This window comes from Haemaphysalis longicornis, unplaced genomic scaffold (genome assembly GCF_048455015.1).
Source record: "Haemaphysalis longicornis isolate Haplotype H1 unplaced genomic scaffold, Haemaphysalis longicornis Haplotype H1 scaffold_4, whole genome shotgun sequence".
Classification (NCBI taxonomy): Eukaryota; Metazoa; Arthropoda; class Arachnida; order Ixodida; family Ixodidae; genus Haemaphysalis; species Haemaphysalis longicornis.
Window position 1 is genome coordinate 57,599,493 of NW_027526361.1, and position 24,056 is coordinate 57,623,548.

Consider the following 24,056-nt stretch of genomic DNA (forward strand, 5'->3'; position numbering starts at 1 on the left):
GTGAATTCGGGCAGCTCGTGATACTTTTTTTTAGGTATCTTGCGCTAACATTTCACACTGTGGGAGGTCTTTTTTTATCTGGGTGTGTGCCTTTCTCTCCTATATAGCAGGCAAATTTTATGTTTTCCAGGACCACTGAGGCCTCGCGTGAACTACACCTTCTAACTTTTTTGTTTTCTGCTTGCAATGACCCCGGAACCCGGTTCCAAACCGTTCACCTCCTTCACAGTCAAACTAGCCAAATACCGGAAGGATATGAGGACACTGAATTTTGTACCGAGCAGTATTACCACCTCTACCTTTGAATTAAGTCATAGGTGTTCTTGGGCAAATTACTGCGCGGTGGTTGTAGCTAACAGAAGCTAACATAACAACATTTCAAGACTTGGTAAGGAACGAAGCGACCTAATTGTTTTTGCTTGCGTATATATGCTTTTTTTTTCTTTATTTGTAGGTATATGTTTAAGAAGTTCTTATTGCTTGTGTTTTTATAAATTTGTACTTTGTAATTTCGTAAGCGCCCATTCATGTTTTGTTTGTTTGGTGTTGCGAATGCTCCCCCCAAAAAGGCCCTCCTGCGGAGGGCCTTTAGGGGTACCTGAATGAATATATAAATAAATAAATAAGGCAGATGAACGCGGGTGGCTGCTTCGAATGAAACGATAAAGGCGCGAGCCTGGAGAATTCGAAACTAAAGAAAAATTAAAAGAGGCCCACTGACTTCGTTGTAGCTAAACGGTACAGAAGTGAAAAGGAGGAAATAGATGTCGTCCGGACGCGAGCAACTGCGTTTCCACACATTCCGCGCGGAAAGGCCGAAAAGGAACGCAGCATCGCCAGTCCCGAAAATGACGCGAGCCGCGGTAATTGACAAACGCAAGGTTAGGAAGAAGTGAGAACAAATGCGACGGGTGAGGCGAAGGCGACGACGGAAGGCCCACACAATGCGCGCCACTGGAAGCGTCGTCGGCGCAATGAAGCGAGTAACGCGGCCCTACGCTCTTCCACACGGGCGCGGCCGGCAAGAAGGGCGGACAAAGGGATGAAGCGGCGAGGACCGAGGGGAAGGGATGCAAGATGCCTTCTTAGCGCGCCGCAGTAAGAAGAAGAAGGGGGCACAATGGACGACGCGCAGTGCGTCGCCCCAGCCACAGGTGTTTCTTTTTTCCGCGTCGTAATGACGCTCGGATGTGGGTTAATGCGATGTGCCACCCCGGGCTCACTCAATGCGCGCTCCGAGAAGTCTCCCGAGCGTCGTACGACGGCTTGGACGGCCGTCCTTCCCTCGCCTCCCGTTCCCTGCCCGAGCGTCGAACAACGGCGGGCCTTCTCGGAACGATCACGCGCGCTCCGTTGTTCCGACTGCGGCGATTTTTCCTCGGGTCATCAGTATTGGGACTGCGGCGACAGCGAGCATCAACCGAGCTCGGCGCGGTCGACGCGAGGAATGTTTGCGGCGCGCGCTTCGAGCTACGAGCCGCTCAGTTCGGCCGCTGATACGGGCAAACGGAACGCTTCTAGAAAAAAAAAAAAAAACACGAACTTTGTCAGCGGCTCAAAACCACGCATGCACACCGTTCACGCCTTGGACATCTTCGAAGGAGACGGGGGCACGACAGCACAGACCGTTCTTGGATTTCGCGCCATTACGCTGGCGTTTCTGCAGCGTTTTTTTTTTTTTTTTTTTTTTTCAGTGTTCTGAAATAACAGGGAGAAGTGTGCTTGATTGATTGATTGACTGATTGATATTGGCATCCCCTTTGAAACTGAGTGATGACGTGTCATCTCACCAACAAAAACTACCATATCAATGGTTTATACTCTACGTTTAATACTACCACTGCTAGAGGTCCAGCACAAAATACTTTCGCCCATGCTATGACAGCCCCCCCCCCCCCCCGGGAAAATATAACCTGAATAAAATAAATGTTATGCCTTCGCGCTATCAGCCTCCGATCTCCAAAGTGCCCCCCTGTCCGAGTTGAGAAGCACACCGTCGGATCTCCGTACCTCGTACTGCGCGGTCTATATTCGCGCTGTAGGGCGCCTGAAAGAAAAGTTGATAATAGGAAATTTACCTTGACGTTGAGATGCGTCGGATGGTTACCTAATGGGGGCAAAAGGCGGGAAAAACTTTTCCACTTTGTACTACTGGTGCACTGCATGCTGCGCCTGTGTTCACCCCAACGTTACATATTAGTCAAGAAAAAAACACAAAGGATCCTGAAGGAGGAAGCCGGAACAAACCAAAAATTGCTGTCAAAGCACGGGACGGGCTGTATCGTCGATCAAGTAAGGGGGCGTTACATAAGCTGTATCCCTCGGGGTGCGAATGCGTGAAGTTACGTGACAGCCGAAGTGTCGTTTTAATTCTTTGTATTCGTTTGGCGAGAGCACCTTCGTATTTTATTTTACCGCTCCGCAGCCTGCGAGCTCAGATCTTTACATACTGTCTAGATCTGTACCAACGCCTGTGACGCATAATTTCGCCCGTATACTCCTGCCTCGTTCAGTCGAAGAACCTGTTTCACGCATTCGAACGGAGGCTGGTAAGCCTCTCCTATAAACTGACGTTGAAAAACGCGTACGAAGAGGCGCTGTATAGCACCACATTAAAGTTATTCTTGCACGTCGAGGGATCCCATATTACGAAACTTTCAAGAATCCTTCGTACCTACGCGGCACGGCATTGTTTCCCTTAGTCAAACCGCCTCGCTGGCAATTTTGTGACTTCCGGATTGTTCGGCATCCCCTCCGCCTAATCGCTCCGAAACACAGCGACGGTTCGACAAGTCTCTGGTCGATAAAATAGAAGAGCACACGAATCACGGCACGTCAGGCAGACAGATCAACCATGCGTCCGCACACAACACGGTCACAGGAACATCCCAGCAGTCATGCATAGACGAGCACGAACGAATAACTCCTGCGAGCATTGGAGCGGAACTCAAGAGCCCGGCAATCACGGCGTGCGAGCGTGCAGGCAAGGCGGCTGCGATACACGCCTTAGCTTTGAGAACCATGTTTGTTGCCTATAGTGAATCACCACAAGGTGCAATTGAAGCAGTTTCCGTGTCATCACACCGCTCCTATAAAACAGGTAACGTGAGAAATGATGCGAGGTTTTCTCTGTTAGTAAAACTGTAACATTTTGGAAGCTACAGTAATACCCCCCCCCCTCCCCTTCCCGGAGCCGTTTGTACATTGTCCATATTACAACTCGTATGTCAATCGCATCGGACTCCTATACGTATCGTACTATCGCTCCAACACACACGCTACCTCCTGTTTTTTACTTCTTTTATTTCCTTCTTTCTTCTCTCCCTTCCGTCTTACTTCCTATTGCAACTTTATTCCCTCCTTCCCCCCCCGCAGAGTAGCATGTAGGCATTAACATGCCGGTAGACCTCTCTACTTTCCTCTAATAAAGAGCTCTCTCTCTCTCTCTCTCTCTCTCTCTCTCTCTCTCTCTCTCTCTCTCTCTCTCTCTCTCTCTCTCTCTCTCTCTCTCTCTCTCTCTCTCTCTCTCTCTCTCTCTCTCTCTCTCTCTCTCTCTCTCCGTCACTTTCGACTGACGAGACTGGAGCTAGGAGCGGGCGTAGAAGTCACTGTCTGGACCTGTACTCCGCGCCGTGTTTACATTATTACTGGTATTTCTCTCAACACAGGACGCAAAGCCTGAGTTGTCAGCCTTGCGCGCAGCAGGCCTGACGCTCTGATCCCGCATCACAGAGCGGGATCGGCGCCAAGTCTCAACGTATACACAGAAGGTGAGAGGCACGATGGTTCTCAATTTCACGAGTGCACGTGTGGAGGGGGCGGGGGAGGTGGCCGTGACTTCCTACGCCAACGTGCTCAAGCCCGATTTCAAACCAGCGTTTTCTCACAGCGGCGCCAGAGCAACCAGAAGCAAGCAAGAAAGCGTGCAAAACGGCATGCGATCATTCCCTCGGCAGTCAGTCAGTCAGTCAGCCAGAAAGAGCGCGCATGCGCAAAGCAAGCAGCGAGCAAGAGAGGGCGGCAGCAGCAGCAGCAGCAGCGAGACTGGGCACTCACTGGGGGGCGATCTCCTCGACTCCCCCCAGGTGGTAACGCCACCACCGACACCACCACCACCACCACCACCACCGACACCACCACCACCACCAGCGGCACCAGCACGGTCGTCGTCCGTGAACCGGCACGACGACACGGTCGTCCCCGCTAGAAAGACACACAGGCACCCGGCGGACAGAGAGTTAGCGATGCGTGAGCAGGCTACAACGTCGCTCACACTGGCAGCGTTTCCCAAGGCTCCGTTAAGACACCGCCTCCTGCCGGCCTTTCGCGAGAAAACGTTTCGGGACGACCAGTTAAGGGCGGTCTTTTGCTCCACCGTTCTCAACGCCCACGCTTTCCAGCAAGGACGTCGGACTGATGTCATATTTGTTACTGAATTGTGGGTTCATACGACACACCCTTCAACCCTTCAAGTTCACGGACGTAGTCCCTGTCACTCACAATGAATTCCTTTCCAGCCGGCCTGAATTATGGGCAGCCCGTAACGCCACAGCAACGCTTAAGAAGATGTGCGAAGCACTATTTGCACTGAGGGAACGGCTCACACCTCGCTACTACCGCTGCAGCTTTTAACGTGTCCTGGAGGCCCCACCATCATCGACCTTCACATCTCGCTGTCACTCCACTGAGCTGTAAACCTGCAGTAAGAAGAGCAATGCGACTTTATCAGCCTGCCCGCGGACTTACACGGGTTATTCCTTCTTCTTCTTCTTTTTTTGCAGCGAATCTCTTGAACGATCTCAAACAACGAAAAGCCGAGATCGAGCTGCGAGGGACGTCACAGACGCCTCGGGTCGTGGTACCTAGGCGAAAACTTTCGTGGATGACGGGTGCTGACCGCAGGGACGGAAAGCCGCAGTCTGAGCTGCAACTGAAGTCGCGCCGCACAAACGGCGACGAGGCTTCCCACCCGGGAGCACTGCGGCTTACCTGTGGGGGCGGCAGATTTCGCAGGCGTTCGCACCTGCGTTCCTGTCATGCAGTGCTACCACCAAGGGGATTCAATGCCGGGAACTGAAAGTGCTCGCGAAAATTGGCAACCCAAACCGGCACCACTCTATGTCTCACTGTGCTGAGACGGAAAGGAAAATATAGGGACCTCCTACTTTATCGTATGAGCACCCCTTGCATGTAACGAATGAACGTGCGCTGACCGAAAAAAAAATGAACTTCATTTCCTCGCAGCCTGTAATTGACGCTGACCAAATTGGGAGCATTCGCCAAAAGAAGTAAAACAAGAAATCAAGAGAGAAAACCTTGAGAAATTTTCATGTATTGCTTTGTAGTTCTATAGGTGTTAGAAAAACACTAAAATATGACTTGTTTTTTTTTTTGTGGTTTCGGTTTTTTTCCGGCTGGTGGTTAACGTCACAACGTTGATATTGAAGCGAGATAAACACCTGTTTGTATTACGCTGATTTTCATTGCAAAATAGTAAATCGCCATGGTCAAGAATGGCGGTGACCTCGAAGCAACCACTGACGTCAATTTATGGGTGAAACAACAACGGCCCCACCAGAAAGTGGAAGATGAGATTAAGGATCCTAAAAACTTTCAATCGAGCTACACAACACGAAGTATTATTACCGCATTCTGATTTGCCGGCCACGACGACCGCCGGACGGACAGCCGAAGAATGTGGATACGAAGTTCGCGAAACAGTAGTAACCTGCATATTTCTTTTTTTTATTCTGAAGCTATACTCCAAGCACTGTTCATGAGGATCCCATGCAATTCAGAGCAACTAATTAGGTTCGTTCTTTTTACCCCAGCTCAAAAAGACGACAATTTGGAATCTACTTAGTGCGACGGTGGCGGGTCTCAGGAGATTTGGGGAACGCTGCCATGAGGGGGAAAAAAAGACTAAGACATCCAAAAGGTTGAGCTGTAAACGTGATATATCACACTTGCGAGTACCAGGCACAGCACCACTTTTCTTTCAGCGACCACGGCAAGGACTCAGGCCACCAAGAAAATTATTTGTGAAAGTGTACCATGAGGCGAAAAAAAAAACGTAACTCTGAAACAACGTAACTCTGAAACGTTAACTTGCGACCAGACGATAAAGAATACATGTAGGACAAAATTCCACCTATACGATTAGCAGCCGCAAGCTTTGCATGTCGAAATACTTGATCGTGGCGTTGCCTGGGGCGGCATAGCCACACGATTGCCAACTACATCCTCGAGGCCGTCTTAATTAAGCAATCACTTATCGACGATTCTGCGCTTACTGAAATGTCCTAGCAGTAAGTGACGTACACTACACATCTCACGTTTTCACCGGCGACGCGAAGAACCTGAGCGATCAGGTAGGTCTTCAGTACGCTGCATTTATATGCAGCAGTTGCTCGAAGTTAGTGTATCGATTACTACCACGTCCGGCGCAACCTACAAACATTTTGTGTAGCTTCTTTCTGCCAGGTCACGCGATAGCATAGTGTTAAAAAGTGCTGCTCATCAAGGTTAATACGTCCTCGAAATGCCCCCCCCCCCTCCCCCCCCGGGCAGAAATTCGGAAATCATCCTTGACCTCCGTACCGCTTTACCCGTCCCGCTACCCTGCAAAGTGGCGCCAAGGCCTACCAGTACCTTGAAGACCTATGCACCAGGAAAAGGAAAATCTCCGTGGAACTATGCAGTATCGCCTGCTTGAATTAATGGGGCAATATAACAACACCTACGCAAAATTTATTGAGATGTCACGTAACATTATGAACGCGGATTCACAAAAATATGTTGAAATTTATTATATTTACACATCCAAATTTATGCAACACTGCATTGCAGAAGCACGAGAAACAATATGATAACATGAATAGAAAGCAAGATACCATTGAAGTTGGCCTGCATTGGACGAACGTAAGGATGCGGAAATGTGTGTTAATACACCGGCTTTCGTTACACGCGCTTCGCAGGCCATGCCCAACAAAGACTTACAGGTTGGCAGCGAAACTAAAACATCCGGCGCAACCCAAAAACAACGTTCCGTCCAGCATTAAATTCAAATTATTTTCTTAACAACGGCGCGCTAATAATTCTTTTACCCAAAACAGCGTTGTTTCTAAAAATGAAACTAAAGGCACTCGAGCGCAGTTGCATGGGGTTTTCACTACACGATTAGAAGGCTCGAAAGCGTTATCTGACACCATATCAGCAGCGTTAACAAAGTTCTGACAATGAATATATTACAATACTTTTTATAAACGTGTCCCAAGGGGCGGTGCCTGGGCCCATCTGAACCGTGGACCAGTCGTGTTGTAATGTTTTTGTTTACTCCGTAAACAAAGTAAACAGATGCATTGCAGCGAAAGCTCAGATGTACAGCCCTCGCCACGTATGCGGGAGGTACCGGGTCTGAATCCGCGCACCGTCGGGCACCCACCCGTTTCTTTGATGGGCGCAGGCGTCCCTGGTCGAGTGTGAACCCTCGAAAGGGGAATCAACGCGTGGAGAGCTGCCTTTACCCTTGCGAGGGGCCCCTGACCTTTGTCCATCTGGCCGGCCCCCGGCCTTATAAACACCGCATTGCCGGGGGGGTGAAAGAGTCTGTGGCGGCATGTCCTGCCACAGGCGGTTACCGAGCCGAGTTGAGCGTCCACCGTGGAAGTCGCCATGTGCATTCGTGTGCCTTGATGGCGCCGGTCACCTACTGGTAAAATAGGTACAAGCGACCACCCGGCCTGGCGCACGGCCCCTGTGTGGGAACACAACGCTTGGGCAGTTTACCCGGCTTGTACGTGGTGGCTGCAAAAATGCAACTTTTTTCTTTAATCTGTCAAGCCCGAAATTGCTAGTTACCCGGAGCGCGGTAGCACAGTCATATAACGAAGACGCAGGTAATTTATGAACTTTCGACGTGCTCCAGTTACGACTTCACAGCGGCCGTTTCCGCAGCTTGTGACGGGCGTTCGTTTCGCTGGGGCTCGCATAGCCAACGTACAGCGATGTTCAGCGGGAGCTGGAGTGAGCGCGCGGCGTTCGAAATGGCATTCCCGCGAACGACGGGTCCAAATTTTTTGACAGACTTGGTAGAAACGAAACCGTTTTTTAGCGGGCGAAAAATAAGGGGCGAGGGAATAAAGGGGGAAGCTAACAACGACAGGCGTTGAGCCTCACTTGAAACGGTATTCGCATCCGCCTCTGAAACCAACGCAAAATGTCCGCCTTTAAATATTTAGTCGCGATAATTTGTCGACTGAGCCAATTATCGTCATTATTATATTCTAATCGTATCCTAGAGCACCCCGGAAAGTGCTTTTATGTGTCCCTTTTATGGTTTCGGTGTCAACCCGCGGTGACCAAAGATAATTTCGGATTAAAGTTGGGACACTTCACCCCTCCTTTCGTCAAAGAAACAAACGATCCGCACGCGATCTGTAGGGAAACCCGACAATCTTCGGGAAACGGAGCCGGAACCTCAGCTCTCCGACTCGTCCGGCAGCTATTCGCTGCATACCCGGGGGCTCCCGTCCCTATCGTATCGTTGGCGCAATATATCTCCGACGATGGGCCGCCGATATAGGAACCGGTGAGGCCTATCGCACCCGGCGCATCAGTTCCGCCGCGCCAACTAACTCGGAAACACGTCGGGGACGCCGCTGAATACGGAAACCACTCAGCACGCGATTGGTCAGAACGATAAACGGTGGGTGCACACCAGCCAAACGGAGAAGAAAAAACCGCCAGACAAAAAAAGAAAACGCCGATGCGATAAGGGCAACAGACGCGGCGATTGGCTTGGCACAGTTTCGCTTTTCTCGCGAACCGAGTCGACCGAGGTTCCAGCGCCCGCGACGACCAGGACAGAGGCGCGAACCAAAACCGCGGCCTCGCTCAATATACTGTCGCCGTCTCCTCATCACGGCCTCAAGCCTCGGTTAACCGGCCGTGCTGATTTCCTTCCGGAGTGCCAAAACGGCGTGGGTGCACGTGCCACTACTACGCGCGGACACCTCCAATATCCGGGAGAGAAAAAAAAAAGGCCCCCTGCCAAGCTCTGCGCGTAGACGCGGACTCGCGTGCAGCTCGCTGCCAGAGCTGGCTGCCGCGTACAAAGATAAGGACGTGCCAAGAGTGGACCCGTTTCCAGTCACCGCTGAAAACAAACGACAACTGAAGAGGCCAATGAGAGGGGGTGTTACACACATGCAATGGGGGAAACTATATCTTCGGTATCTATCTCCTCCGCGAGCGATCCGTGCCGGCCCATGCACAAGTCTCACTGGATGTAGCTACGCAGACGCGATAACGGCAGCGGGTTTACCCTTTCCCTTCGCCCTCGCACACTTAAACCGGCTTTTCTTTATCAACACAGTCGGTCAATCGGTAAACAGAAACTCCAGCCAGAGCCGCGAAGACAAGCTTGTAAAGTAAGATGCTTCTATACGGCCCCTTAAATCATGTAATCTGGCAAGGAAACGGCCTGTTACCGTCATCGCTTTACGTTACGGCTGGTTCCCATCCTACTTACGCCTACAGATAACAATTTATGGCCTCCTCTGTTTCATGCTGAACTAAAAATAAAAGGCTGGACGTGCTTACAAAAAGAGTTGTGTGCTTCCCCAACTATAATGCTAACTGCCCCCCTCAGCGATTCTTTACGTTATTGGTATTCTTTACAACTTTTCGTTATCTATAAATGTAAGAGGCGGCTTAAGCGGTGATTCAACACATAATAGTTGTTGTTGCTGTTAAGAATAGAAAAGCTAGCGATTGAAAAGTTATGAATGAATAAACACGTCCCCGATGTTCAAGCATGAACGCGCATGCGCGCGACGCAGCTAAAGATATCGAGATAAGAACTGCGCGTACCTTTTTGAAGTTCTTCTGTGTGCAAGCCTGCAGGCGGGGGAAGGGGTTGCATTTCATACCGCATTGCCAAGACGGCCTTGCTCGGATTAGATAACGCCACTCAGGGAAATTCGTACTAAATATTACGGAAGCGCAGTTCCGAAGAGCCCCGAACTAAAAAGGGAAACTAGGAAACGCGCAGCGAAAGGCTCACGAGGGGGATATCGGAGGCCCCGCGGAGTAACAGATAGTGGGAGGTCCTCAAAACGCGGAAAGTTTTTAGCGGAAGCGAGCAATCGCATGCGGCAATCGGAAGGGCGCGACGCTACAGGTGGAACGTAATGTGACCTACAAATCCTAAACAGGGGCAACTGAGCGCACCAGCGATAAGATGACAGAGCTCGAACAGTCTGATCGCAGCGAGATTATTTCGAAGACACTACACCAGCCTGTTCTCACACGCATGCTTCCCTGATGTGGTTTTCTAGCGTTTGGGTTACGTGCATCCCGCTGCAATTGGAGATAATGCAAGGACTGGTCTCAGCTCAAAGGGTTTTGTGTCCAGCGGTACCTCTCTCCTAGCGCCGAGTTAAGCCGGCTTAAGCGACGGGAATATTCCTGTAAAAATGGAAGTATATTTCTGATGTCATACTGCACTAGCTCAGTTATCGGCATCACATGAGGACGGCTATGTTCAGACTACCGACGCAAACGCCATATCGTGATCTATGGACGCGTAAAGAAACGGCATATCACGCAGTTCGGTTGGCTGAGACGTGGAATGACGTCATTCTTTAAAGTTATGGCAGTTGCGGCAACAGTCTGACCCCGGCCGAACGCACACACACAGTGGCGTACGCAAAACTTCAGTTCGGAGGAAGGGGGAGGGGGGGGGGGGGACCTGCTTGCCCCTCAGGAAAGGAAAACCATTAAAAGAGGAAAAAGTTTAAAAATCAACAAAACAAGCAAAAAGAGGAATCGAAAGTAAGAAATTCGCACAAGTAAAAATACAATGACTCGACAAGATCTCGTGCTGCACATACCTTTCCAATTGTTCTGTCCCCCCCCCCCCCCCCCCCCCCCGAAGTAAGGAAGCCATTTGCACATGGCTCATCATGGTACGAACATACATCCAAGCCGCATGTGGTTGGTGCGTAGCTTAGGCCGGGTTCAGACTGTCGCCGTAACTGTCGTAATAACGTTAAAGAATGACGTCATTTCACGTCTTAGCCAACCGGACTGCGTGACACGCCGTTCTTTTACGTCCCTAGATCACGATATGGCTTTTGCGTGGGTAGTCTGAACATAGCCTCATGTGCACGAAAACAAAAATCCACAGTCATTATTTGTTGACAGGCAGGGTTATTCTCGTCTCCCCCCCTTGTTCCAATGCGTACGCTGCAGTGCATAACACACGTTTACCACCACGGTAGCACAAGTTCACGAGACGAGGAAGAAGCCTTAGCTACTGCGCCACAATGGCGCCCCTCCACGCACTCGATTTCAAGCCACGGAAAGACCCGCTCACAGACGAAAAAAAAAGGTAATGATAAACGGTATGTATTACGATCGGCATATCAATCGATTTTCGACGGGTGGCTTCCCGTTTCTTCAAGCTTTCGTAACCCACCTACGCCTGTTTTGGGGGTAAGCATTGTTCCTATTCCTTCTTTTCTTCAATTACCCCTCAGATACGTCTGCTTTTCTCACGAAGTTGCCCATTTCCCGCTTCCGCCTACGACGAACGCCCAAAGCGGAGCTTTAATCAGGAGTCCCCCTTGTGTGCGCGCGCGCCTCCGAAAGAAAGTTTCGGCGTTTTTTCTTTCACTCGCTGCCAGCTGCCAGCCTCTGCGCTGTTTGTTTCTGCTCCCGAGATTTCGCAGCAGCGGATGCTTATTTATTTGGGCATCAGCGTCGTCGCCCCCAACGCAGCACGCCGCCGGAGTCTCGCCCGAAGGAAGAAGCGGATCGTGGGAAAAAAAGCGCGCGAAGAGTCGGCCTTAATGCCCGCCCCGTCTGTCGGCACAAGCGGTCTGTACGAACGAACACAGCCAAGAACCCCCCCCCCCCCCCATCACCCCCCCTCCGTCAGCCGAATAAGAAAAAATGCAATAATAAGACAACGGCAGCGCGTCTCTACGCAGGATACCAAATTACGGGGAGGGGGACCGGCCGGCTGCGTGCCTGAAATTCAGCAACTTCCCGCTACTACCGTGACTCCTCTACGCAGCGTGCGCCATTCTTTTACGTCTCCAGGCGCCGTTTCTCCATAAACAGGAGCAGAGAGCAACACGCGGGTGTTGTCTAGGCTGGCCGACATTCGCAAATCTCTCCTCTAACTCCCCCTCCCTCTCCAATGTCACCCAGCTTCCTCGTCCCAGAGAACTACATTTGTCTTCGACTGCGCGTTGATGGAGCCGAGGGCTTTCTCTCTCTCTCCTGCTCTTTACGCTGCCTACAAAACGCCCTGCGCCAACTGCAGCGTGGACGGTCCGCGGAGGAGCCTGCCGTCCCTCTACTTCGCTCTCAGACAAGCGACATCGCACCCCCTCATCCTCCACACCCAAACTCCCACTTTTTTTTCAGCCCCCAATCTGAACGTCTTTATAGCTTTCTCGTTTTGGCAGTTTTCACAACGTCCGATCTCCGCCGAAGAAAAGTTGCGTCAGCGAGTGCTCTCAGCAATCCCCTCATCCTCGCTTACTCTCCCTCTCTCAATCGCCCTCATCCCCGCCGCCAGCCGGCGTCTGCCGCCTTCAACGAGCGCATGTGGCCGCGGCAGCGATGCGTCTTCAGCAGTGCCGGGAAGATGCCTCTCGGCGGCAAAAGAATGCCGCTCGGGCAACTTCCGGACAAGCCGCGCAGGCGGCGTCATGGACGATAAAACAAAATTCGACGCCGCCGGACGCAGGACAAGGGGAGGAGGAGAAGAGCTCGGGGAGCCTAATATTGAGCGCGGCCTACTCAAAGCGCTGCTGGGGGGACCAGGAAGGGGGGGGGAAGAGAGGGGGGGGGTTGCAATACGGGGAACGACGGCAGAGCGCAGGCAAAATGAGCCCGCAAGGCCGCTTCGCTGAGCCCGCGTGCCGTCGTCTTCCGTGCTGTCTCAGGCGGCGCGGTGACGACGCAGTGGGTCGCAGCAGCCGACGCGCGCAAGTTCCGGTCTGGCGACGTCCGCGGTGTTTCGGCGTACCCGCGATTCCGACTTCCCACGCGATCCTCGTTCCTTTGACGGAAGATACAATGCACCGAGCGGACCAGTTCGAGCGAAGAAAGCCGCTCAGTAACGGGTCTCGCGCAATTACGCCGCACGAGAAGTACACTCGGCCACACGTGCGTGGCGGTCGAAGGGTTCAAACATCGGAAAGAAAAGGGCAATGGAAACCTGACACCGCGCACCCGGGGAACACTGTGGCAAAAGTGGGAACAAACATTTCCCGCCTCCATGTTTCGTTAAGTCGTGTAACAATCGTGTTTAGCGCTGCTGTTCCCAATTACGATGACACGCGCGTAATTCAAAACAGGCCAACGAAACGTACTACACATGTGCACTCTCATAGAGAGAGACAGAGGAAGATGCAAGGGAGCAAACACCTCCGGAAAAACAGAAAACGGGGAGTTGTGCGCGCGAAAATTTTTTGCAGACGCTCGCTACAACACGTAAAGCAGTAATATTTGCAGTCACTGCCGCAGGAACTAATCGTACGCAGCTGAACCTGTCGCAAAGCCCACGGACGCCTCCTCGGCGCTGCTTATGCTTCGCAGATGCGCGAGCAGTTTCAGCGCGCGCACCAAACCATTCCGGCGTTAGGCTCTCTTCCTCCAAGGCCAACCAACAGCGCCGAGATGACTGCAGCCGGCCGGTCTCCCGCACTCATGCGATCTTCGCCCATCGTACGCAACTCGCGCCGCACTCCCACGTAAAGAGGCACGGCCAACACGAGACTGCGGGCTGCACTCGGTTACGCTCTGTTTGTGGGCACGTCGTGCATGAATTACGCAGACGCGGAGAACCGCGTGGACGTCGTCGCTTTGTTTCTGGTCGACACCCTGTGTTCACGTATGCCACATGCGAAAGAAGTACAACCCAGCAAAATTAAAGCAGTTCCACTCAATGTGAAAGCTGACGGAAGTGCAGAGCAGTGATTTGCCATAATGCGCTGTAGCGCCATTACCCGCTCACTGCTTCCACCCAACGCATTTCAAATTTCCAGCCTTTGCAAGTGCTCGCGCGCCCCCTGACTGAAACTGCGCCAGCGGGAGTTCTGTTCTTTTTGTGCTTGCTTTTCCTCCCGCACGTACCGGCGTAGCACTGCCACTTTTTTTCCCTTACTATCGTAAAATCCAACCCAACGAGCGCTCCTAACTGAATGAACGCGGGCGCTGCCGGTTAATTACGTACGTTTTGCCTCAAATGTACCTGCAGTTACCTTTGCGCTAAACAACGGGGAGATGTATGACAAGCGCCAGCGGTTAACGAGTTTCGAACGCTTAGGACTACATAAACCGCTTGACTTTCGACGCCTCTGGATTACGCCGCTACGACGAATACCGTGTGGCTCTGCTTGGGTCCAGCGAGCGAGCTACGACGACAAGGCGAGCCCCTAAAGTGCTCTGCACTTATAGCAACGCCTCGCCTCCGCGGCTGCTGCGGCGCTATACCCGCGATTTTGTTTTGCATCGACATCCGCGTACCTGATGCCTTCATGGTCTCGCACTGTCCGATACGACGATTTCCTGTAAATAATGTTTCACTGCACGCATATTCATAATGAGGGAAAGCCAACTTCACGAAGGCGGAAAGAAAGCAATGATGGGGTTAAGTGCAAACTAAAAGTTGTGCAGTGGATAGATCGACCCAGAAACTAGCCAGTCGTGTTGTTTGTAAACAGAACCCTTCTATAGTTCACTCCACACTGTTCGAGATTTCGGAGCACGTTAAAGATCCCCAGGTGGTCAAAATTAATCCAGAGCCCTCCACTACGGCGCGCCTCATCGCCTGCGTTGCGTCGGCGCGTTAAACCCTACAATCAATCAGTTCACTCCACACTTTTTTCCCCGAAATTCTGACTGCCTTGCTCGAACTGCACTACCCGCGTGGCTAGTACTCGTGGATAACGAACTCTAATCCGCCAGAAAAATACACAGCACCTAGGTGGTGTGAGCAGAATTCAGAATTTTCTACACTTCTCGGTGCGTTAGCAAGTCGGGAAACATACGACCCCGAATGTAGCTCACACGACAGTTGCAACTGGATACGCTGAGGTGCTAGATTAACGTTTCTTTCCTTTTTTTATTTTTTCCCGGCATTTCATGTGCAACCATATACCACCTCAACATGTCACCATATCTAAATAAACATTGTAGCCTTTGCTTAACCTCACTCCTGACGAAGCCACAATCGGCGTTGTAAAAATATGCTAACATACGTTCCGTTCCAACACCGATATACTAAGAAAACAGTGTTGTTCCGGTCGCAACGAATCCCCTGTCACACACTCAACGGACGGACTGCAGCGTTTACGAGAATATAGTTCTTGAAACCAACCCAGAGTCAGTTTAACGCTTTTCTTCTCTACTCCACTTAAGTAATGAACCAACACACCTAGCTCAACCCATGATTGGCCACACGTGACGTCTGTCCAGTGCTCCGATCGATATCATATCAAAGCACGGTTTGTTTAGAAGCCCTCTAACAGAATTATTACGCCCAACTTATAGCAGGGACCCTCTGTTCTGGGGGTGTGAACATGCAGATCCATCATTTATTTACTGACTGGTTGATGTTTGTGCTTTGGAGGCGCCAGTGTCTCTAGCAATCGAAACTCTCCTTCCACTCTTGTGCCTGTGGCGACCTAAGGCGAAATATAAGGCGGAAACTCAACACTCCCCCGACTTCCCAGGTGGCGCCACCTAGAAGACAACAAAAGCCGCGCGCGCCCCTTGATTTGAACGCAGTAATCATTTTATTCCTCCTTCTTCGGCACATAGGCGAAGCGCAGATTTAGCAAGCTTAGCACGCCCTTTCGGCAGAGAAACACACGGGACTCCGTTCTCGCAACACCCGGTTGGCTGCGGCTGAGACCGGTGGCAGCAAAAACGCCGCGAGTAAAAACAACGCCGCGGCCGAGCCGAAAAACCCAGGCATGGCCCGACAGGGGTGGCGCTTCCGGCGGTGGGACAATACTTCCGACCCACTTTCTGGGCGATGCGCCCGTAATCCCGGGATCAGGACAGTTCGCCGGCCGGCCAAAACGCTGCGTGGCGCCCCTCCGGGGCTGGCGGCGGGTCGAGAACGGTCTCCACCACATCGCCGCCCCGATCGATGGTAGTGGCGCGGCGGCGGCGTCCGTTCCACCGAAAATGGGCCACCGCCCGGCCCGGGCTCGGGTCACCGGCTCGGCGCTTCCGCCACGAACGCCGCCGCCGCCACTGCGTCACTAGCCCTGCCTTAGGTAACGGATTGCGTCACCGGCCCTGTACAGTCACTGCACCTGCCTCTACGGTTGCGCCTTCCACGGCGAGCTCTAACCAAAGTGGACCCTGTCGCGACAACAACGCCTGCGTTAAAGGAGAAGAACTGTATTTACGTCGCATCACAGACAGAACACGTCATATAGCCACCGCTGTCCCTTAGCAACATCTGCACGAACTTATTTGCCCTTCAGTTCAAAAACTGGTCCTCGATTCCAGGAGGCCCTCCAGACAATAAAGTTCCAACTGACACACCACGCCACAACACGAATCGTGCGCACACATTATTCTGTGATTTTTCACTGCAACTTATCGGTAGCACATCCGTTTAAGTTTTGCCTACGGCGTTATCATGCGGTTCCGCATTTGTTTCTAGAACGGACCAGCACGATTTCGATGCGGAGAAAAGACTTTTTTTTCTTTTAATATTGTTCGTCCTTTCGGGCAACCTGATTAGAAAGGCTGCCAGCATTATTCCTCGCCATTACGACGATGCCTCCCGTAGTCACTCTGAGAATCAGTCAGCCACTGATGACTCAGGACATGGCGGATGACGTAAGCTTCCAAACGTAAAGCTTTTTAGCGTTTATTTTGCCATAGGTCAAATTCATCGTGTAATACAAGCTGAGTAGATTCCTTGCGACCTCCTGTCACCTCGCGGTAAGGCAGACGTAGCAGCCCGGCGTCTGTTCAGTCACCGTCTTTTCTGCTATAGAGCTGGGTGTTTCCATTGTCCTGTCCACAAGTAAGGCCCATCTACAGAGCGCCGCACACGCACACTTGTTCCGCCGTGTGCTGCGACCATCCCAATGAGTCTGGCCAGCGCCGAAGAGGTTAGGTTTAGGACGACTTAGGTTGTAAGGGCATTAAACTCCTCCCCTGACTCGCCAATGGCCTCACCTTCGAAGTGCTTTTACGAAACCCTGGTTTTCCTGAATGTCATCGTGGCGATATCAATGCCAACACCCACCACTTACCGCGGTCCTGTCCCACCTTGCGTGCGATGGGCATCTTGCGGCGATAGGGCATCTCTGATAGGACATCTTGGATGACCCGTCTTCCGAAATTGCGTGGGCGAATCACCGTTCGCTTTAAATTTGGACTGCGTCCGAGAAGCAAACATTTTCATGTTCGTTTGGCCACCTTTCCTCGTCACAGGCCACCAACTCTGTTCATGCGTTTGACGTTGACAAAAAATGGAATGTGCTTTTGTGTGCACATTCCATCACAAGTGTCGAAAAGCGATGATTACAGGTTAAATCCCCCCTTCCCTCTATCGACTGAGGATAGAGAGAGAGAGAATAAATATTTTTATTCATCGAGCAGATGCTGATGTGTGGGCCTCGTCCCATGGAAGGCATCCCTAGTCCGGGATGCCTTGCCTTCAGCTGGCCGTTCCTGCTCGGGTCAGGATTGGATTTTGTTTTTGTTTTCTTTGCGAAAGTGTGGCTATTTTTTGTCTACGAGGGGCAATAACAACGCACACGAAATATTCCAGTTGAAGTATCATCTACAGCATCTTGGTGTAAAAACAAACAATAAAAGAAGCAGGAACATTATCTAAACAAACATTGTAATTTGCATGCCAGCATGAACTCCTTCCCACATCTGTTTCGCTGCCTGCATAACCGCAGCGCACCATTGCGTCGATACAGCGGCTCCCTTTCGATAGACGGGGAATTACCTGAAGCGTTTAATATCCCGGTAAGGAAGTCAGCCTGGACTTCCTTTATCGGGAAAACACACAGACGTTTGCCTCAAAGCTTACTTTGGGAGCGAGTTGCACCCCTTTATTGGCAAATGATTCCGATCGACCTGCCTCCTCAACCAGAGCCAAACCACCGGATTTCCCACGCTGCAAACGACACGAAACAATGCACTACTGCCCGACATTTCCCTGCCGCGCAGGCACCCTCTGGTAGAAGCACGCCCCGTGGGCCGTGGCTCCGCTTCGGGCACATGGTGGCGCGGGCAAGGGTGCCGCGATGCTGCCCCGTTCTCTCTCTCCCGGAAGCGGGAATAGACGCAGCCCGAAGAAGCGCGCCCCCTCCGCGACCGGCGACATCTTGCAGGCTCCTCGGAGGGACTAGTGCACTGCACGGGCCCGGGCCGGCCCGAAAGCCCGAGCCCGGCCCGGCCCGCGGGCCGGGCTCGGGCCGGGTAGCACACATTTTCTCGGGCCCGGGCCGGGCTCGGGCTTGAACGAAAAATGTTTCGGGCCTTGCCGGCCCGAGCCGGCCCGAGCAGTGCCTGAGGCATGCACGGCAGTGGTGTGACGCTAATTCTAAATTGTTGTTTGCAAGAAGTTTTCCCATTGATATTTGAGGTTAAGTGAAAAGAAAAAAAAAAGCGAAGTGCAATGTCACTATGGCGCCGTTAAAAAACATGATAAATAGACGATTCCGCTCAGAAAACCTTCACATCAATTATAAAACAGACAGTCTGGGCAGCATAGTGGGAGAGAGCAGGCCAGACGAGGGCACTCCAGACACACAATACAACATGACTGTCTTTTATTTCTGCTTTTTGAAATAAAACAAACAGAACAAAGGCGACATAGACTTCGCACTGTCTACTGTTGCCACCTCCGTGGTAGCAAGCGGCTCCTCGGTCACGACGCGTGGCCCTGCATTCCAAGCGCCTGGGCCTCCACAAGAAGCGGGAGGTTGAAGAATGGGAGTACAGCTCTTTATTTTGAGTGCACACGTCGAATACACTGCTGTGTACAGGATGGGGGTTGGTGGAATAGGCACGAGAGAGGAGACGCGGGGAGAAGCAGTCATTCACAAAACAACACAAACACATCCCCTGAGGCTGGGAGCCGCAAAGATTCCGTCGCCGGGGTCCGCCTCACAGAAGTTTCACGAAGGGTCGTGCGGCCCGCGTCGTCGCTTTGTCTCGAACGGTTGCCGGAAACCCCCCCCCCCCCCCCCCCCCCCGGTGGTGGCGGGCTGGCTCGAAGTCGTCGTCGAACAAAATAAATGGGTCAGTCACAGCGCACATGCGCGGCCGCAGCGTCGTCGGGATGCTACGGGTCCGTGGAGGGCGAAACCAAACCCTACTGAAGCGGTTCCTCCACTTCGGAAAGCAAGCTGTCACCCAAAAATGCCGAGGCAAGGCAGACAAGATTTGTTGCCATCAGCTGCTGCCTTCAAGGTCCGCACATCCCCATTCTTTTGCCGAAAGTAGGAACGCCGTACGCCCACATGTTTTCGTATGGGCGGTAGTCACAACCGTGCATAGTTTCGGGGACCAATTTTCGAAGCAGAACCAATGTTTCGGATAAAAAGTTTTAAAACCATAATTCAAGGCAGAAAAGAAAACAAACGCAGACAAAATAATGCTGCCTTCATCACTGAAGGGAAAGACAGAAATGAAGTCATGAAAGCGGACACGTCATCTGCTCAAATTTCAGGCGCGTTCGTGTATGGACCCGAATTGAACCCGTGGCGCAATCTCCCAGTTCCTTTAGCAACAGGCAAAATGCTGTCAAATATTCCAGCAGTAAATGTACGTAAACTTAGTCTGTTGAGTCAACACTAACAAAATCCTAATTATATTATTGTGATCACAGTATTTCCCATTCATTGCTTTATGCAGTCGCTTTATGCTTACGCTTTAAGGTTAAAAACAGCAAACGTTTTCGGGCTCATGTTTATAGCCTTTTGGACTCAGGTCGGGCTCGGGCTGATATTTTAAATTTTTGCCGGGCTCGGGCTCACATTTTAAAAATTTGTCGGGCTCGGGCCGGGCTCGGGCTCCCGTTTTAAAAACTTGTCGGGCCCGGGCCGGGCCCGGGCCGTGTCTCTACCGGGCCGGGTCGGGCCGGGCCTAGAAATTCCGGCCCGTGCAGTGCTCTAGGAGGGACCCAGTGCCGCCAGCGCGTGGTAACTCGTTGCGCAACCGGCAGGAAGCACGCGGTATATCCACCTGGCTCGCGGTCAACCGGCTGTCGCTCGTTTTTTGGTTGATTCGTTTCTGGACCGGGCGGCAGCCGCGGGCGGCAGCCAGAGAGCAGCGGCAGCCGCGACGTTAGAAACGTATAGTGTTCAATTACCACCCGGTAGTTCACTCACCGAGATATTTTATGGCTACGGTGCCTCGGAATACGATGTTGCCAGTTCCATTCCAGGCAGCGGTGTCTGTTTCTTGACGGAGGCAGAATGCGAAAGCTCACACGACGGGTGGTGCTCGCAGCGAAAACGCCGGGTACCAGAGTTGAAATTGAGCCAATTCTACACTATGGCACGCCTAATATACTCCGGTGTCGTCGATGCGGCGCGTAAACCCCGGGTGACAAATAGCGGGCTCGATTAGTCAGGTGCAACCATTCGAATACCCGGGCTTCCAGGCGTTAACAAAGATTCGTGTACGAAAATAGTCGTAAAAATTCGCGGTAAATTTCTCTTCGGAACAAACTGGTCAGGGCACGGAATATGATGACGGTGATACGTATTTTATATATCTTTTTTCTCCCCAAGAACATGTCTATACTAGCGGCATAAGAGGGATTCATAAACCAAGTTCTCAGAAGCCCAACTCGTTTAGAGGCTTCGATGAATACGTACGTACGAACAAATTTCTCACCGGAACTACGCATACCCCACACCAACACCCGGTTCTATGTCCACAGCAGGACCGAGGCCTTTCCCATTGATTTCCAACTGCCCTACCGTGCGACTCTTTTCTATTCTTTCCCAAGAAATCCATGCTTATCGGTCTCAGCCACTACGCCAGTACGCAACGTATATTTAGCTGAAAAAGTTGAAGTGGAGAAGCATTGCGGTGTACGGAGGGGTAAATTCGACTGGTTCAAGGCATATGCCACATCCTGTCGTAAGAGAATTCTCCTTCAATTCTCCTTCGGACTCCCCTCCGAAGCTCTGCGAGTGACTCAAAACAGCTCTCAAAGAGAGAGAGAGAGAGAGAGAGAGAGAGAGAGAGAGAGAGAGAGAGAGAGAGAGAGAGAGAGAGAGAGAGAGAACGGCAGGAAGGTGCCCCACATCCGGACAAATGACGGATGACAAAAAATTTGGAGCGGCGTTTTTAATTCCTCGAATCGAACGAAGACGGAAGTGAAGATTGGATAAGGTGCCACACGCGCTGAAGTCGGTGGCACCATCGTGGAAAGGTACAACCTGGGGCAAAGAACTCAAGAAAAGCAAGGCAAAACAAAAACAATGCGAGGAGGAGGCAGAGGTATCTGTAAGCTCCATTCCGCCAACGATTTTAAAGCCCCGTAGGGCGCAAGGATACGTGCCGGAACATATTGTATATGCACTTCGACCCCCTTGGCAACCGCTGCTAATATTTTGAAAAAATCTCACATATAAAAACAACATTTCTGTGATCGTCTGAGACTGAGACCGGGCTTTGTCGAAAATGAAGGGAGTCAAGCAGTGGGTCGATCATATTAATTGCCACTCCTTCTCTGAGTCAATAGCCCGTCCGCCAGTATTAGCCGCTATGTAGAGGACAACCACAGCCACTGTTCGTCACCGATGCGGCGATGGTATGCCGTGAGCGAATATTTTAAGCTATTTTAAGCGGCTGCGCGAGAGGGTACGGCAGAGGTGGTGCTGGCCTTCCGGGGGAAGTGCGATTCGCCTGTGGTCTCCCGTCACAAACCCGACCGCTAAATCGCAGACGGCGCAGGCATTAAACGCCGAGGCCTTCGGTTTACGTCGGGTAAATTAGTTGCCTCCGTCGTGCAGGCCGCCCAGTCTAGCCACTTGTGAATGTTAAACGCGTGCCGCAAGACCGGTGAGATCGGAAAGAACCGACGACTGTGGTTACGAAACGTTCATTCCGGCAGCGCGTCCTCAACACCGCCGCTGTCTCCGAGAAAGACCCCCTTGACCGGGCGCGCCCCGTAAGGATTCCCAAGCGCCGACTAACTTATTGCTATTCCGACAACGTGTGTCGTGCTGCCTCTAAAGTGCGTACGTGGCTCGGACAAAATAGGCTACCCCGGCATCAGGCGCACTTAGGCCGTACGCCACGCGTTTCTCTCCATACGATGCCAAAATGTGGGGGTTAACTACACAGCTTAATAGCGGTTACACCACGTAGTGTGTTGATAAGACGTCAACGTAACGCAACGGCACGCGAGCCGTACAGCTCACCAGCTGGACTGTACCGAGGAGCAATCACTCACGTGGATTATATAGTGTATCCCAGGGCGCAGGTGATAACATTTCAGTCACGTTCAGTGCCTGCGGTGGTGTCAGGGAAGATGGCCCAACGTGAGTCGCAGCTGGCCACGGGTCTCCTTGTTCTTCCAGGGAACTCCAGACGGCTGCGCTTACGCAACGCCGCGACCCACGTTTTTGACGCGCATGGCGCATTGCGTAACTCGATGCATCTCCTTAGGGGGGTCGTTTGCCCACCCGATGAGGCGTAGATGCTCCAAAATGTCACGACTTATACCTACGCAACTCGCTTTGGCCACTTGGCAGGAATGATGCAATGCAGCCCGAGAGGATAAGCTATACGACGCACGGCGCCGTGCCGTGTGCAGAGACAAGTCATCCAGTGCCCGCCAATGCTGAACTGCCCCTTTTCTCCAAAATGTTGGGGAAAGCCCCTTCGCAAAAGTGTGTCGACTGCCGGTATGAAACAGGGGGACTCCTGGGCGTGACAAGTGGCGGATCCCGAGGACGCGGGTTCGATTCTAGCTGGCCGTGTTTGTCTGATGCGAAAAACGCCCGTGTGTCGGGATTTGGGTGCCCGTTAAAGGTAGCCAGGTGGACTTCGTTCATCCCCAGCCTTCAACATACGGCGAGCCTCATAACCCAGGTGTGGCTGTGGCACGTAAAACCTTCGTTCTTTTTCAAGTACTCACGAATCCCTGTCTGCTCAGGTGCGGCTCACTGGTCTGGCGAAATGCTGCAGACTGCTGAGACAGGGAAGCCACCTATCAGGGATCGCAGCCACGCTGCTGTATGCTGCGGACTTCGTGCCAGTGTGCTTCCCTCAGGACGTCAGTCAACCCAGGTTCCTGGTTGCCAACCCAGTTTCTCTGTGGCACGCTCTCTTAACTTACATGTTCATGTGATGAAAGTATTCAAAAACGCTAATATGAATAAGAAACACGTTAGCGGGACGCGTAAACTCAATACACAGACTGAGCCCATTTTGAAGCAAAATGATGTTTGAAGCGTTTGACGTTCGAAGTTCGAAGAGCAAAATATTGCCTAACCGAACATGCTATTATTACTTCACTGCACAACAACTTCTACACTTTGCATCTATTCAGACCCTCATAAGCTCATAATAGCCTCACTAATTTCTAATTCCCTGCGACTTGAAAAGAAAATAAGATACAAAGGGCTACAAACAATTTCTGCAGCAGAGGGATTCGGGCCGGGCACACACAGCAAGTGCTTTTCATCGCGCTTCGTAAAACGCGCTCAGGCGAAAATTTGCAAACTTTGCTTAGAGCAGCCGGGCCGGGTCAGTAGGACGCGGGTCCCATCCCCACCACAGCAGGCTCCTTTACACATAGACGCGAACTGCGAGAACGCCCGTGCGTCGAGATTTCGGCGCACGTTAAAAACCCTCAGGTGGAGAAAATTGATCCGGAGCCCTCCACTAAGGTGCGCTTAAAAGCGCAGGTGTAGCTGCGGGGCGTTAAAACACCCGAAACTTGAATTTTCGAAAATTTTGTACAGTCGTATTAAACCACTACGGGTACGCAGCGTTGCACGATTTGCGCAGCTGGCCACCTA

At 51.9% G+C, this 24,056-nt stretch overlaps 1 protein-coding gene across 5 annotated transcripts in view; it reads right to left on the reverse strand.

Annotated features, from left to right (window-relative positions):
* Hr3 (nuclear hormone receptor 3 ROR-beta) overlaps positions 1-24,056 on the reverse strand; it is a 125,894-nt gene that overhangs the window by 90,189 nt on the left and 11,649 nt on the right. For 2 of the 5 annotated variants that reach the window (XM_077706837.1, XM_077706838.1), the window contains exon 2: positions 4,057-4,203. The exons of the other annotated variants lie outside the window; for them this stretch is intronic. In XM_077706837.1, the coding sequence (XP_077562963.1) occupies positions 4,057-4,203 (147 nt within the window). The remainder of the gene's footprint in view (positions 1-4,056; positions 4,204-24,056) is intronic. 5 annotated transcript variants of the gene reach the window in all.